The 17,870-nt window shown below is 35.6% G+C and overlaps 1 protein-coding gene across 2 annotated transcripts; it reads left to right on the top strand.

The window, feature by feature from the left end:
* Positions 1-652: 652 nt before the first annotated feature.
* On the top strand, positions 653-10,455 carry LOC311295110 (uncharacterized protein). 2 transcript variants are annotated; one of them, XR_014628171.1, is made up of 9 exons: positions 653-758; positions 1,334-1,651; positions 1,735-2,070; positions 6,798-7,109; positions 7,302-7,412; positions 7,524-7,549; positions 8,324-8,431; positions 8,582-8,779; positions 9,536-10,455. XR_014628171.1 is itself a non-coding variant. In XM_084416315.1 (9 exons), the coding sequence occupies exons 1-8, from the start codon at positions 713-715 to the stop codon at positions 8,717-8,719; spliced, it is 1,395 nt and encodes a 464-aa protein (XP_084272441.1). In that variant the 5' UTR covers positions 653-712; the 3' UTR covers positions 8,720-8,730; positions 9,536-10,455. The 2 variants fall into 2 exon arrangements, 1 of the variants encoding a protein (XP_084272441.1); XM_084416315.1 differs by having other exon boundaries at positions 8,582-8,730.
* Positions 10,456-17,870: the final 7,415 nt, after the last annotated feature.

Below are 17,870 nucleotides of genomic sequence, written 5' to 3'. Positions count from 1 at the left end.
TCAACTTTTTTTATGCTGAATTATCAAGTGTATTTGCCACATTAAATGAAATGGTTAATCCCTTGAATTCTGTATATAAACATTTGGATGTTTTTTTTTGCATATAATCAGTAATATTACTGTATTTTAAGACCTCTTACTGCCGACTCAAAGTTGAACTAAATCTCAAAATTAATATTGTTTTAACAAAGATGTGTTTTTAGCATTTATATGCTAAAATGTTTAGCAACATTTCAGCAGAATTCATCTATGGATGGAGAAATGAAGCCCCACGAACCTCTGAAGCTTTACTCTTCAGCATTCGAAACACATGGGAATATAATGTAGACTATATATTATTATTGCTTTCCTAAACGGAGGAACTTTTTCTATTTGTTGTCATTCTTGCAGTAGAATGTTCTTTATCCTTCACTGAACACCAAACCACAGAAAAACAACAAAAATTTGCCAAAAAGTAGGTTTAGTAAATTAATAATAGCCTAGTAAATTCAACAACATGCTGCTTATAAAGCATTCAGAGTAATCTACACTCGACTGTACCGGTTTTTGGAGTCAAGTTTAAACACGATTAATGAAACGCACAAGTGCCGGCAGATTCCTTTACGTTCTTCACGTGACTTTGTGAAACGCATATGATCCTCGACGCGCTCCGTTGGAAACTGCGCTGCTGGATCCATAGCCTCAGTGTCACCAGACTCAACTTATCATCAGCATGAAGAACATTGTATTAATCTTTCTTTTCTCATTAGTTGTGAACGGTAAGTGTTGGGATTTCTGTTTTGTTTTGTTTTTTAATTAGTTTTTTTTAAGTGTTTTTAAATTGCCAGTGGAAACATGTTTTAGAAAGCTTATAGAGGCTTCCGGGTCTAAAACCCCTAATGATTTTTTCCCCCTTTTTTATTCTATACGCTACCATTCAAAAGCGTTAGATCAGTAAGATTTGTTTGTTTAAAATAATTCTCTTCTGCTCTCCAAGGCTGCATTTACTTTCTTTTTTTTTTTTTTTTTTGAACATTTTATCAAAGTAAAAAAAAAAAAAAAAAAATCAGTATTCTTTTGATCAATAGAAAGTTCCAAGTCAATTTAATGATTTCTTGCTGAATAATTTTTTTAACTTTTCAATAATATTTATTTCAATATTATTATTATTGTTATTATATATAACAGTAGTTTATAATGTTACAAAAGCTATTTCCTCTCATTTGTGGTGCATCTCATTTCTCTGAATTGTCTTTAAGACATAGTAAATATTGTTTAGGTGATGGTTTTTTTATTTCTGCTTTCATATTTAATGTGAAATTCACATAAATAACTGTTTCTGTGTGTTCTGCAGATGTGTCTGGTGCTGAGACAGATGTTGTGGAGTCTGTATCAGTGACTGAAGGAGATTCTTTCACTCTACATACAGATGTTACTGAAGTACCTGATGGTGCGATTGTGTGGAGCTTTGAAGATGTCGTTATTGCTAGAATCAGTAGTGAGTCCAATGAGAACAAGGTATATGTTAATGATAAATTCAATGACACAGTGAAGCCAGACAATCAGACTGGAGATCTCAAGATCAGGAAAGTTAGAATCACAGACTTTGGACTTTATAAACTTGAGATCAACAGCGACAGGGGGATTTCATCAAAGACATTCAACGTCAGTGGTGAGTATGTCAGGTATTTAGATGAGGTTTGAGACTCAAGGTGGAAGTGTTTGCTCTCTGACAGAAATGTTTCTGTTCATTAGGTGTGAATAAGCTGGTGTCAGATGGAGTGACAATCGTGCCGGTGCTGGAGAGAGACTCTGTCATTCTACCGTCTGGTCTTACTGAAATACAGAGAGATGATCAGATAACCTGGAAGTTTAACGGCACACTCATTGGTCAACTAAACAATCAAACAGCTGAAATCTTTGCTGATGTTCTTGATGGGAGATTTGAAGACCGACTTCAGCTGAACCAACAGAATGGATCGCTCATCATTACTAACGTCAGAAACTGCACCTCTGGACCTTATGAAGTAGACATCACCAAGAGCGGCAGCAGTTACACCACACACAAGACTTTCAGAGTCACTATCTTTGGTGAGTCACTTTAATATTGAAATGCTTGAAGGATCTCAGGGTCAATAACAAATGGTTGAAATAACTAGATGTAAACGCACGTGCCAAGTTCTCAGAAATGTTTTATACCATTTTTCAGTGGTTTCAGTCGAGAATACCACACTTTCTCTTTTTTAAAGGTGACTCATGATCTGAGAACAGCCACACCACCCTCAAATTTGACGTAATGCCTCAAAAAATATACATGTACATGAATTCAGAAATGTAAAGAATGATCATCACAGAAGAGGCATCAGTGTTTGAATGTGATTATTATGAGATTGCGTTTGTTTGAATCATAGATGCTTCATTTTTTTTCCCCCAGTGTTCAGACATAGTGTTTTTAACACCAGATGCAATGTGATAAGATTCCAGTGATAAGCATTTTTTTTTTTTTTTTTTCAAACTTGACAACAATAATCACAAATCACAGCCAATCAGAAGAGCTCATGGGCGGACTTGCTGTCTCACACTTGGGTTACTACATAATCATAATATGTCATGGTATACACTTGTTTGTTCATGGTTTGAACATTCTTGTTTACTTTATCATTCTGTAAAGTTATTTTCAAGATCTGAGGTAAATTATCCATTGCCGCTTATATTACAGATATAAAAGCCATGCAAAAATGTCAGCCACAGTGTTGCAGAAATAAAAATCATGCAAAAAAATAGAATTGCCCTGTTCCTTTTCAAGATCGGTTCATTGACATTGCATTAGTAGCTGACGCTATGGGGAAACATGTTTCTCCTGGAATACTGAAGCCCAATTGCATAAGTCAATGACGATCAAGCGCACACGTGATGGGCACTCTTCGCCCCTCCAATGCAAATTGATCTCATTTGGCGCCTCGAACTACGACATAATGTCAACAACCGCCTCAGAAAAAGACTCCAGGAAGAGGACGCTCCCCACAGTAAAGTGAGTGAGCCGAACGGTAAGCTTTGCTTTTAGCTGTGCTGAATGGCCCAATCATCTGATACAGCTCCAGGAAAAGTAACTCTTACAGGTTTTCTCGATTGCTTAAACACATTTCTTGAAACTATGCCTCGTATTCTCAAAACTGTAAACACAAATCCATAATGTCTCACTCAGTTCCCCAAACATCCTATTTTCAGGTCAAAATGAAGCTCGACACTCAAAACCATTCACTCTTGCTGAAAAACCCAACTTTGCCCTCAGACAGGACACACAAGCCCTCAAAATCACACACACTACAACATAGTCTAACACACTGGTGCAATAAATTCAAAACAACATTTCCAAAACTGGTAAGTTATGTTGCTTGTGGCACCTTTTTCAAAACACTACACACAATTCTCTGCTTTTGGCACAATTTTCATGCAGAAAATCTCTTGTTTTCACAAGGAACACACTGCCATTCAAATATGCACACTGACTCATCACATGGGTAAACACCCATTACACAGTTTTACAATTAGCAATCAGAGCTTTAGCATGAAAGGTCAACAGGAGAGCTCTTCAATGAGCAATTTTTTACTGTAACTAACTGTATACAGTCAGTTCCTCTGTTGTTTTGTATGTAGACCAATGTATGTACAACTTTGTGTTGGTTGGGATGTACATTGTACATTGTTTTTGTGGGAAAAATAAAATATATTTGTTACCATGTATTTGTGTGTTCTGAGTATAAAAACAATATTCTCAAATATTTTACAACATACTTATGTATGTACTGTCTATAGTAAGTGGAACACTGAACAAAAAAAGGCCTAAGTCATTATGATGAATGGAGAAGTGTTTTCCATTCATCATAGTGTTTTACATTGAGCACATCAGTGTTCAACTGGTTCATATAAATGTCTATTCATATGATGGTTTGTGTGTGTCATTTGAAAACAAAATACCATTTTGAGAAGAAATAACATTGTTTTGAATGTAAAGTTTCATTTTGCAGGAGAATTGAGGGGGTTTGCCCATTTTGTGTGTGTGTTTTTTTTATTTGTGTGTAGAGTTCTGAGAATATGAGGCATGCTTTCAGAAAATGTGTGTAAACAATCGAGAAAAACTGTAAGATGCGTGTGACCATCATATGACAGTAAAAGAGCCACACAAACCTTATTCTAATATGTAATTGTATTGGAATGGTAAAGAGTGTTGGGACGTGACAGGAGGGCCTCCACTCAAAGATAACATTTGATGAACAAGTCTAAGAATGTTCCACATATGGTTGAAATACCATCATTGGCCTAGAAAGATAACATTCTGGGAGTCAAGACTATAAAGGAGAAAGGATGCCCTCCCTTTTCTTGCAAGAAAATACACCTCATCGAAGACTATTGAAAATGTTTGTCTTTTATTCAGTGATAGAATTTTGTTTGCCACCACTCCTCCCTGAAGGTTCTCGAGGCGATGGTAAAGCAACTCAAATTTGGCCTTACTCGTAGCCCAGCCTCCCTCATAGTCCTACCATAAAGACATGTGCAACTAGAGTGGCTTGAATTTCATCTGAGACTGCTTGTCTTCTTGCCCTTGCCCTTCCCCCTCCTCCTCCTCGATCTCTTCCTTCATGTCTTTCTGGATCCATTGTTCCAAAACTCAATAAACTGATTTGGGCTCCTTTATCTATCTATTGAAGGATTTGATTGATGTGTGTTAAATTTGGACTCTTAGTGTTTCCACCTGGGTAATTGTGTGCTAACTGAGCTGAATCTGTGCTGACTTGAGTGAACAATATTGAATGCTAGTGCTTTCTAAATGACAACATGGTGTAGGCAATGAGAAATTAAGGGATTTGTGTGTAGAGTTTTGCAGTAACAGTTCAACAAATCTGACTCATGTGTCAAAACAGGGAATAGTGTTTATAGTTTAGGGAAATGGGTGTGCTTTTTGATAAATGGCATTATGGTTTTGATATTTTAGTTCAAAAGCCTGGTTATAGTGTTTAAGCAATCGAGAAAAAACTGTAATGGTTCAGCATAGTCAAGTCATCTTTATTTATATAGCGCTTTTATCAATGTAGATTGTTCCAAAGTGGCTTTACATTGATAATAGCAAATTAAAGTAACTAGATTGTTTTGGCTTTACACAAGCTCTAGAATAAAGTTATTGTCCAGCTAAAGTTAGTTTGATTCACTTCCGTCACAACGATCATTAGTTATTAACTTAGGGGCCGCTAACACGACACCGTTTTAACAGAAAACTCTTAAGTTCTTTCTGCGCAAACTTCAAAAACGCGAACCTGTGAGAACACCGATGGCGTGCACATGCGTATTACGAGTTCAGTCTATAGGTATGTGCGTTTGAATATATGTGCGCAAGTGTGTAGTCCTTCCCTACAAATCAACCCTCAACAAACTACTTGTCTGGCCTTAAAATTTATTATACAGAATTTTTATCGCTTCCACGTAGCCACGCGAACCGGAATTATCCCGACAACGCTTTATCTGTACAGAGGTAAAGGGAAGGGAGGGAGGCCTTCACAGGGGAGAGACTAGTTGACATGTCAGGACTGCGTTGTCATCGTGTCCAGGCGCAGGTCCTTCATCAGATCTGGATACGGCCTGGATCCGGCGGACTGCGGTAAACCTCGGGATAAACAGAGACTAATATTAGCGTAGACGCCATTCTTCTTATGATGTAACGAGTACTTCAGGATTTATGGGAAGTGTTCCCGGTTCCAGCTGACCTAATCTATGCAGCCTAACATTGAATTATAAAAGTCTATAATGTGTTATGTGAATGCTAGGTCAAAGAGATGTGTTTTTAGTCTAGCTTTGAACTGACAGAGTGTGTCTGCTTCCCAAAATTTTTGGCAATATAGTATATGTGGCTGCTATCACATCGTTTCATGCCTAAGTAAACCAATGCTCGGTTTGGCATAAGTTGGTGACAGGTTGTGGTGAAGTGAGCGAGATAGCTAAACCATCCGTGCTCTTCCATGAAGCCTGTCTGGGATTTGGCATTAGTTCTAAAGGCACTTTCTGAACCAACATTTGAGCCGCTTCGCTCTACTCAGCTGTGACTGATCTCATTTTAGGCGTTAAACCCGCCTGTCTGGAGTTTGGACGGGATGATTGTGTTTAGGCTGCCATTGTTGTGGTTTCTCTCTCTTGTGAAATCACTTCTCAGAGATCTTTAATGCCAGAATGATTAGACTTTATTTTACAACAAACCCGCACATCTTCTGCAAAGACCACTCTAGATTTCTGCTCAGCTTACACATATATACCAAAGATTATTTTCCAAAGAACATATTTAGGTAAAGATCTTATACCATGTGACTTCTCAGAATAAAATGGCAACATTACATGCCTTTCTTCAGGCTTCCAAAAGTCAAACCAAAGTCACACACAGAGGAAATAAGTGTAAAAATATATAGATAAATTACTTATTTTCTAAATAATAAAATCTTCTACACCATTTACACCAAAGGAGTTAGTAATGGTTAACAGATGACACTTATGCTTCGCTGCTGTGTCCTGGACACTCGTTGCAGGTTTACATTGAATGGTGATTAGTTATTTGCGATTGGCTGATGCTGAGGATGTATAGTGTGATGTATTGCTCTTGATCTTGATTGCTATTGGGATCTTTGACATGCTGCTGTTTTGGACTCTATTGTGACTTTTTCATTTCAAATGGATGAACTTTGTAAAAAAGCACTTACCAAATGCGTAAATGTTTTACTATATGCTTAATCTCTGTCTGTGAACGTTCTCCTGTGTTTTACTGTATGTTGAGACAGATGGAGGGGACAGGCTGTCGGTGATGGAGGGAACTTCTGTCACTCTAGAATCTGGTGTTCCTAAAATACACAGAGATGATGTGATAATATGGAGGTGTGAATATGGAGACTCTGTCATAGCAAAAATGAGCTTTGGGATCTTCGCTACATTTGAGGGTGCTGATGGGAGATTCAGAGGGAAACTTAAGCTGGACTACAAGACCGGATCTCTGACCATCAGGGACACGAAAACTAAACACACTGGACTTTATCATCTCGATATCACCGGCAACCAACGCACCATATTCAAGAGATTCAATCTTTCTGTTTATTGTGAGTATCTGAAGTCTTTTAATGTAACAACAACAACAACCATATTTAGATCACCATGTTTTCTAATTAACTGAGGTTAATTGAGCAAACTATTAATATTATAGTGTAACTGACAACCAAAACTGAAAGTTGCAAACGCCAGTCAGAAATGATGGTCAGATTGCTGATTGGTTGATCTCTTTATCATTACAGCACAAGATTGGTCTCCATTCGTTATAGCAGTAATTGGTGTTGCTGTTCTGCTAATGGTCGTGTTTGTTGTGACTTGCTGTCGAAACAGGGTCTCTCGTCAAGGAAAATTTGGTAAGTATTACAAAAAGCTAATATGACTAGTGAAACATTGAGATTTACTGTGTAAAAGACACTTTAAAGATCAGAAAAACATTTTAAATCTGTTTAATTTTTTTAAAACAGACAACTGGAGGAATCCGGAACATCAGGTGAGATCCTGTTTGCACTATTATTTGCAGCACATATAATAAAATTGATAACAAAATAAATGTTGTTTGTGCTGCCTTCGTTTTTGAGGTATTTGACTTTTTATTTTATGACTTTTTTTTTTCCTGTCAGTACTGGTGCCGTCATATGTTGTCAGCTTAAAAAAGATGTAAAATGTAACAAGAAACTAAATTAGAATAAATAAATGTTTTATTTAACTTCTTTAAAAAAAATTTTTTTTAAATTACAAGGTAAATAAGACAGCGATTTGGATGGCAAGACTGGTATCATTTTGGGATAAATGATATTACTTTGTTATTATTATTTTTAAAGAAGCTAATTCTGTTTTATTGGCTGGATTACGTTCAAACAGTGAAAGCCTATTTTCTGCATGTTGCTGATCGTATCTCATGCTCTGAGCTTATCTCTTGTAATAGTGTTTTATTTAAGGTCTCTGATGTAATATGAGAATGGTGGTTTGCATTTTTGCGTGGCTTTATCAGATTTGTGCAATCGCACTGGAGTTCATTTACTGGAACGAAGGTGGAAATGAAATTCAGCCAAAAAATATTCAGAAAGCCTCGGGCAGCTTAATCAGAAACACTGATCTCAAACATTTTGTAGTAGTGTTTCTGGTTGTTGTCTGCGTTGTGTGTTTTGTATTGTTAAACACAGGGTGGCAGTTTGGCTGGATCTTTTATTCCTCTCCTGATATAAAAGAAAACAACCACTAGCTCTTTGAGTGAATTGCCCTTAACATTCTCTCTCCCATTCAGTTACCATGCGAAAAGGAAGAGGGGACAGAACAGGAGATTATGTTATGTTCAAACATCATGCCACCGAAAGGGAAAGTCACTCACATTTCATTCCATCAGCCACATCAGGTGTGTGTTAATGAACAATCTTGAGTGAATTCTACTTAATGATACATATATTTAACAGTATAATTTGTATAGCTGTTACTCTAGGGGCTTGTTACAAAGGCTATTGTTTGCTGTCACTCTAACCTCTCTATTAAATCTCTCCCTCTGTAGTTTCAGGAACACTCATACACAGCAAATTGCCTGAGCCAAACGTTCTCGGCAAACTTTAATCGCATGAATTACCCCACCGTCACAGAGATGGAAGATCACAGTGGAACACGGAGACGCCTGCTAAAGAAAGTGATGTGACGTGCAGCAAAGTATGGTGTCCCATTCTTGGATTTTCTGATCTGCATTTCACCCTTCCAGGTGCACACACACACACACACACACACACACACACAGCAGTGAGAACTGAACACACACACACCGTGAACACCCAGAGCAGTGGGCAGCCATTTTTGCTGTGGCGTCTGGGAGTGATTTGGGGTTAGGAGCCTTGCTCACTCCCCTCACCTAAATTCCCTGCTGATACTGAGACTCGAACCCGCGACATTCAGACTCTAAACATTAGGCCACAACTGCCCCTGTAAAGTTACAGCAGCATAATAAATAAGTGTTTATATTTCACCTGATTGACGAAGTGCTGTGCGTAAATGCAAAAGTAAGTTTGCAATCTTTGATTTTATACATGATGAGTTCTATTTCTCTATTTTATACGGGGAAAATGTTGTAAACAACTTGTTACGCGCATGCGCCCTCTTAGCCCAGACCGAGTGGTGCTACACAAGCTCGCAGCACAGCGCTAACAATCACACAGCGCTAACAAGGTGTCGGGTTACAAATGTCACTGCATATAAGATAAAGCTTACAGCCTGCCTTATATTTGCTTTCAATCATTTGCTGATAATGTTCATGTTTAATTATTCATCGTATTTTATGTATGCTGTATTAGTGTCACTATCTTTAATTATCCCTATTATTATGTATACTTATGTTTATGTCACTATTTCTATTTTACAGAAAACCACAAACACTCCCATCAATACCATCTGATACTTCTGAAAATCAATCAGTTGAAAACGAGTGCTGACAATAAATGTGGTTTTTTTTTTTTTTTTTCAGAAAACAAGCGAGTCTTCATTCCGTATCTATCCGGACAGCCTTTGGTGTGTCAGCAGCACCCTGAGCCGGCAGCTTGTCTCTGGTGAAGAGCTACTAAGAGCCAACAATTTTTTTTTCTTAGCTTTTCATCAGGAATCATTTCATTATTTAAAGCCCTGTTGTTTTGATATCCATATTGATCAATGATCCAGCACTGATGCTTGGTGGTTATAGTTTGTTTGACAATATAATGTTACTGTACGATTTCCACACACATTTATATACATTATTAGAACATGGAGCTAACCTCATGAATGAATATATAATGCAATCTGAGTCATTTTGTGTCTTATCTAAAATACTGTCAGATTCTCAGACTCCTCACATCTGCTAAACACATCTGCTAAAGTCAAGTAGGTTTTTGGAAGATCTTTTGTGTGTTCATGTGAAAAACAAATTGTATGTAATCACAACAGCTGTGAATTTGTTTATGAAATTAATCTATGAATTTTATTATTGTAAATGAATGTGTACTGAACTATCACTGAATCATTTAAGACCTTTATCTTTAGCATGTCAGGCTTCTGATCTAAGGATTGATTAATAGCGTTTGTGTGTGTGTGTGTGTGTGTGTGTGTGTGTGTGTGTGTGTGTGTGTGTGTGTGTGTGTGTGTGTGTGTGTGTGGCTTCAAGAAAGCAAACGTACATCTGTGTTGTTACTTCATTTATGTTGTTTATCTCTTTTAAATTGCTTTTTATATTTGCTCATTTCATTTTATATGATTTTATATTTTTGTTATTATCAAATCTTATGTTGTAATCTTCACCATTGACTTGGAGATGAGGGAAAGTCTCCATTTCTATGAATGTTTTCATTGTGATATAATGATACTTGTTGCATCTGCTCAAAGTCTGTATATATAAAGCAAGTTTGAGTTTGACATTTCATTTGATTTTATATATATATATATATATATATATATATATATATATATATATATATATATATATATATATATATATAATTTATAAATACTTTGCAGCTCATTTTTCTGAAACAAGGAAATGAATTATAAATTTGATAAATGCCAATAAAAGCAGATCTGATTTTCCCATATTGACTTTAATCTTTGACTAGAGTTTGTCATGCAATTATTGAGTTTGTAATCAGAAATAACTCATCTAATAAACTGTAATTTTATCTTTTTTAATATTATTATTATGAAACTAAGGTTACTATTGTAAATTAAATTGCTCTGTGGTTTATAAGTGCATAATTTTCTTTATGGTGAACATTTTCAGTAATTCTAATATGCAGTATACAATATACAATAGTAGTGAACGGTTGCCTATTAGCAAATAGCATTACACAAGCATCCCTCTAGTGGTCAAATGCTGCTATAGTTTCATTTCTGAGGGGGCTCTGCAGCACATGTAGGAAGACAGTGAGGTAGTTGTAGATTTGAATATATATAAAAAAAAATTGTGGGCTGGGTAAATATAGGACAGAACACATGTTGGGTTATTAATGATTACGGATTATCTTAAGTCCTCTAAACGTTTTTTAAAATAATCCACAAAAAACTCTATTTTGCATGATAATTCTTTATTTTCGATTTTTTTTTTACAGTAGCCTATTGCATATTTCATATTTGTAATACATATTATTTCAGATCATTTAACAAATATTATAAGTAAAAATTAAACATTTAGGAGTAATTCAAGTGTAGCCTAATCGACCAGTCTCTGTTGTCCTGTTTCCACCGCAACAGCACCTGTTAATCAGTTTGGGTGACTACAAACAGCGTGATTATTGTTCATGGGTCCAACATTCAGCAACGCAAGAAAACATGCAATCTACCTGAGGGAAGACGTTATCAAAAAAAAAAAAATCACTATTGTAAGTTCATGTTAAATAGAGAAAAATAATTTACATTAAAGTAACTTGTATCGTAGGCTACTTGGTTGGACCTCGTAACAAAACGTTTATTTCCGAAACCGTTTACTGATACTGAGATGTTTTAATATGATGTAGTGCCATTTTCGATCAATTTAATTTATTTTAAAAGCGAATGTTTATATCGTGTTCATCACATCTCGCTGCGTGCCGCCATGTTCGCGTGACGTCACGCGCTCTCGCGTCTCGTAAACAAAGGTTATGGACTTCCGCGTGATGTAAATATGATTTAAGAGACTTTTCTTGTCAGAAGTTGGAAAGTATCACTTTGTAGGTGGACTACATTAAATCTTAAAAATAATATTGCACAGTTAGCCTACAATTTGCAAGTACAAGTGATCACATTTACGATTTTAACCTGTTGGATGATAAACAGATGAAAAAATCCTACAGACTTGGAATGAACGAAAGAGGGACCCGAGCAATATATAGATGATTTGACTCTTTAGCATAGTAAACAACCACTAGCAACCACACGGACCACATTAGAGACCGCATAGCAAAACCTCAGACCGCCTTGACAGGTGATCGACTATTGCAGCTGGAGAAGGTGCAGATCTTCATCAGTCCCTCAGAAGTCTGGAGTTTGACGGCATCAGGATCCCTCAAGGTGAGATTAAGTTTGGTAAACGCCTTTTTCAGATACATTTTGGGATTTAATTCCATTTCCCTGAGACTGCTCTGACTACTTGAAATGTTATTGTTTCAAATTGATGATTTAATTACTTTTGAATACTATTTTAATTATGAAATTATTGTATATATTAGAATTGCAGAATTTGCAGAAATCGTTTGTAAAGGTTCTTACGTAAATCTATGACAGGCAATTTATACAAGAAAAGGGTTATGGACCCTTATGTAGATAGCAATTAATTGTAGCCTATTTATGTTTTATAAAAGAGGCCCTGTCTGTACACCGCAAATCACACTCATATTCTCCGTCGCCATTAAAAAAAAGTGTTTAACCCTATAACAGTTACAAAAATTTATGTGTCCGGTATTTTCCGTCAGCTGTTCAGAATTAAAACCAATCCGATTCGTGAATGAATCGTTCTTTTGAGTCGGTTCTTTTCAATGAATTGGCCAAACGGGTTAGCAGAATGGTTATTGAATCGAATCGCGATTCACTCTGAATGATTCATTAAAGGGGTAGGCCTAGTTCTCCCAAAAAATGTAATTCTGTCATAATTTACTCACCCTTGTGTTGTGCCAAACCTGTATGAATTTCTTTCTTCTGCTGAACACAAAATATTTATTTTGAAGAATGTGGGTAACCATTTGATGGGCCCATTGACTTCCATAAAATGTTAAATAAATTGTAGTGGGAAAAAAATATATCTGGTTACATTCAAAAGATCTTCTTTTGTGTTCAACATAAGAAAGAAATTCATACGGGTTTGGAACGTCTTGAGGGTGAATACATTATTACAGATTTTTTTTTTTTTACTATCCCTTTAATGTCTGACCATGAATCTTTTGGAGCAGATTTTCACTAGCAACAATACAGAGAACGTAAAGAGCCCTGCATGAAGTGAATCTTTACTGACAGTCATTTGAAATCAAACTAATGCATTGTCTGTCAGTGTTGAAGGTCTTTATTAAGCTGAACGACTCTTTACTGCAGATCAAATTATTTAAGACCTGAATTAAAAAAATAAAATAAAAATACATTTAAAAAATTAAAGTATCTGTGACTTATCAGTTTTTTTTTTTTGGTAAATGTTTTATAAATTTTCCTAAAATTAGATACAAACTTGATTTGTTGCTCTACTGTGAGATCTATTTATATTGCCCCATCTGTTAATAGTAGAGCTACAGTATTCTTGAACACTAGATAGCGCCAGTCTAATAATGTAAACGCGTAGTATTATGGCCCTCTAACTCCAGGGGCCAGTTGTTCAAAAGTAATATGATCGGATTTCAGCCATCGGATTGGATCAAGTCTTGAAAATGGGTTGTTCAAAAGAAAAAAGAAAAAGATTCAGAAATAAGATTAGATCAAACAATCCAAATCTTGGTTTTGATCTGGATCAAATCAACAGTTTGTGTTGTTCAAAACTTTTTAGTAAAATTGGGATACTTTTAATCCTTTAATAAAAAAATCTGGGCCGTATTCTTAAAGCTTCTAAGAATCCTCTCAGAAAACTCCTAATTTAGCTTAACAACTTCTACGTAAGAGTCTTGGCTTAAGAGCGATTCGGGACCGATCTGAGAGCAACTCTGAATAAGGAAAAGACAAAAACTCTCATCTTAGTGAGGAGGCGGGGCTGAGCCCGTTTCTATGTATGACACAATCTTTTGAAGACTGTGATTGGTTGGTTGTCCAAGAAGGAAAAAAAAGAGCGATTTTATAGGGTCTACTCACACACACATTCCCCCTGATTGTGCAGAACAGAAAAGCCTGCTATATTCATAAATGCCATTTTTTGAGCCTGCAAGGTAAATGAAATGAACTGCGACACAATAAGAGGTTCTGAAAGTGCTGTGATTGTTAGTGTGATCTGCTTACAGAAGGTTGTGACTGACCCAAATCATCACTGCTGCATTGTTGCATTTTCCCAGTTGCCAAATATCTTAATGTACTGATTACTTTCTGCGCTGTGTCGGAGATGTTAGCATGTCTCTAATAAGATCAGTCACAAACATGATCCCTGCACAATCTAATCTATAGCGTCTTATTAACTCACTGTCATCCATTGTCTGCAACACATTTCTTCTCCCTCTTCGTCTTTCTGCCATTTTCTCCTCTGCTAAAGAAACTCTTAAGCCTCTTAAAAGTCCTCGTCCGTACTCCTAAACTGTTTGACCTTAAGACCTCTTTTAAGGGTTAAGATGCTTTCTGAATTACTTTTTTCTTTACTAGGATTTTTCTTTAAATTTAAGAGTAAACGCCCACATTTCGAAGAATTTTCTTAGAATTTTGTCACTAGGAGCTACTCTTTGCATTAAGATTCTTTATGAATACGGGCCCTGGATTATACTGATCCCAGCAGAAAAGGGTGGATTTCAGGAACAAAAATATAATTAAACTTTAAAACTGGTCAAAAATGCAACATTTGTATCATGTAATATATACACACACACACACTCATATTTTTATTTTGCTTTTGATTAGTTTAACTGTGAAAGTAATACATTAGAAGTAGACATTAGGCCTTTCGGTAGCCTACTGTAAAGTAAAAAAGAGATTTTGGCGCCATTAAATAATCCCCAAACAGCTGTAAAAATCAGACAAAAATATTATATTTAATTCAAAGTGTTTTATCACTGTTTCATTGGCACAATCATAAGAGATGAACCAGTCAAAAAATCTTTGCAAGCAAACACAAAGTTTTTTTTTTGGTGAACGCTATACAAAACCTTTCTGAGAGAACGCAAAAGCTTTGATTTTTTTTTTTTTCCTAAAAAGTGTAAAATAGACGTGTTTTTCACTGTCTGCTAAAAAAAGTTTTAATTTAGAGCGATCAGTCACGGGACATGATTCATGCGGTTGGCGTCTGTCATGCTACATTGCTATTGAAAAAAGTTTCTTAATGTTTAAAACAACAATTATGCTAATGAAAAATGTTATCAATTTAAGTAAGAAACTTTCATATTTTGTTTGAAAAAAAAAAAAAATTGATAAACAAAATAAATCATCACTTATGCATGATGCACTGAACATCTTGCAAACACATATTGCAACTGGCAGTTAAAAAGGCATTGCATTTATTTTTAAAAATGATTCACTTGTTTGTGTCTTTGATACCTAGATGATAAGAATAGTGTAATCTTCTTAAAAACAGTGAAGTGTTGCTGGAGGTGCGAATAACTCTGAAACTAACACTCATTATCTGCAGGATCACAGCATGAGTATGAGATCATGGAAATATAGAGAGATGCAAATGCTGCTAAATATCAATCTTATATTTCACATGCACATAGTGTATGATACGTTTTAATATTTCTCATTTACACAGAGAGTATATTTTTCAAACATTTTCCATTCTGTACTTTATTTTGCAGTAAAACATTGTTTTGCATAAAGAGGAAGTAAAACTGTGGAAGTTCTTCAACCCCTCAAGATTCACAGAAACACACACATACTATTCACAGGAACACACACTCACACTATTCACAGAAACACACACTCACACTATTCACAGCTCAAGACGAGCAAACACTGATGCACATTAACCACAAACGTCCATTAATAAAACACATTCTCTTGCTCTCAACAGATGAAACCACATTTCTTTCCAGATCTAAAACTGCGAGACCTTCTGTGGTTTGAGTCTGTTGAATTCAACACTGTAAAATACTGTTTGCTGCTCATATTTATCATGAAATTAAAAGGTGTAATGTTATTCTGCAGATTTATGTATATCGAGCAGTGACTTTTAATCTGAATGCATTGATAATGTGCTGTTAGGACATATAAAATGGATGTTTAACCTCAGCTTGGATTTCCTGAACATACACAGAGTAAAACTGAAAAATACCCTGTTCAAAATAAATACTTATAAATAAACATCTGAGCCGTTCCATGTGAGCTTTAACATCAGAACCATAGAGATGGTGTTATCTATGTAACTTTGCACTCTCCCCATCAATTTGTGTTAAATTCAGTTCATGTATTATAAATGTCTGGTAAATGTAGTTTTAGGCTTCAGAATCTAAAGTAAATGTTCAAAGCTAGAAACTTTTGAATAAAATCCAGGTAATGTCCCATGATGCTCAACTATCTCTGTTATTTTTTTTATTTATTTTTTTTTGGAGCTTTTAACCTTTACTACAACTGAAACACACATTAACATGCAGGATCACAATAAACAGAAAATGTAAAATTAAAATTACACACAACACAACTAAAAACACATTTGAGAAAAGGTAAAATGAATGTTCAGAGTTTACATGCACTTAAGAAATTGGTTTATTGCAGCATTAAGAAATGCGGTGCGAGTGTCATGCTCTTAACCTGCGTACACAGTGGCTGATATCAGTAATCGGCTTTAACCAAACCTTTGTGTTACTTTAGTTATCTCTCACAGACATGCACTCTTCAGAAAACAGTAAGAACACAGTAAGAAAACAGTAAGAACGCAGCTAATGCTTTTGCATGGCCATATTCTGCTACTAGTGCAGTGCATGTAAGCATGAGCAACGCTTCAAATCTTAAACAGCTTGGTTGCAATACCGGCTTTCTAGTGTGCATGAAAACCCTATTGATAAGAACATCAATAATGAGAAAAAAGCCTCACAGAGAGTTTAATTAACGTCTGCTGACGACACCTGCGTATAACACCTCATCCTCCTGATTAACCCTCTGAAAGAAAACACACACAGAACATACAAAGAGACAAATTGTCAATATTCATAGTATGCAATGCTAAAATTAGTAAAAAAATAAATAAATTGCTAATAATAGAGCTAGAATTGGATCGCTGGAAATAAGAGAAAGAGGGTTTTTCATAGTTAGTGCCTTTGTTTATGGTTATGGATTAAGTCAGTGGCGGATTTAGGCACAGGCACATGCTAGGGCTGCTCGATTAGGGCAAAAATCATAATCATGATTATTTTGGTCAATATTACAATCACGTTTATGAATGGGCCATATGACCAAAACCTTATGTGAGTAATTTATTTAACAATAGCGATATATATCAAGTATGTGAATAAATGTAAATGTAAATGTAAATATGTCAAGTATGTATTTGCTGGAAATAAGGTTGCTATGATATCTAAATTTTAGATACCAGGGAAATTTCACAATTCTCGATACTAATTTCGATAATGTTACTAGGCACACAAATAAGCAAATTACAAACAATAGGACACATACCATAGAAAAGATACAAATTAAGCAAACAGTGCTTTAAGATTTTCAGGCAAGTATGAACTGGCTACTATACGAATTGAATAATCAAATGTAAAAAAAAAAACAGCGTAGTCTTCACTATAAGAATAAAACTTTGTTTTATTCTTAAAGCTACTAAAATCATTCAGTCAAGAGTAAGTGATTTTCCTTACTGGAGTCTTTTGTTGTTTGATTAACATAAATGACATGGGCGGCATCAGGTTTATTAGGCTATTGTCAATTTAAGACTGAATGCATGGATCCAATATACTGATACACGATCAATGTTCCCCCAACGTTTTACATTTAATGATGTCTTGTCCTGACATGAGGGTGAGTAATTAATGACAGAAATTTAAAACTCGTAAATGTCGTGTTTACAACTGTGACAATGAGCGCTAACCAGGATCAAATAAACGCTGGATTTTCAAAAGTATGTGAAGTTCGCGGCTCCATTGTTAAACAGTAAACTTGCACAACATTCTTGAATGAATCATTTATTAGATGTACGCCGGTCTGTTATTGTAGGGACATCGACTTTACATTCTCACGCCCCTAAACAT

The sequence above is a fragment of the Rutilus rutilus genome (genome assembly GCF_951802725.1).
Source record: "Rutilus rutilus genome assembly, chromosome: 8".
Classification (NCBI taxonomy): Eukaryota; Metazoa; Chordata; class Actinopteri; order Cypriniformes; family Leuciscidae; genus Rutilus; species Rutilus rutilus.
The sequence above is the reverse complement of the archived record's forward strand: the minus strand, read 5'-3'. Positions and strand labels throughout refer to the sequence as shown.

Bases quoted from the DNA above. Each gene is read 5' to 3' on its own strand.
- LOC311295110 (XM_084416315.1), top strand. From the start codon at position 713: ATGAAGAACATTGTATTAATCTTTCTTTTCTCATTAGTTGTGAACG. The intron at 7,110-7,301 runs GTGAGTATCTGA...TTATCATTACAG, and splicing joins ATTCAATCTTTCTGTTTATT to CACAAGATTGGTCTCCATTC. The intron at 8,432-8,581 runs GTGTGTGTTAAT...CTCCCTCTGTAG, and splicing joins CATTCCATCAGCCACATCAG to TTTCAGGAACACTCATACAC.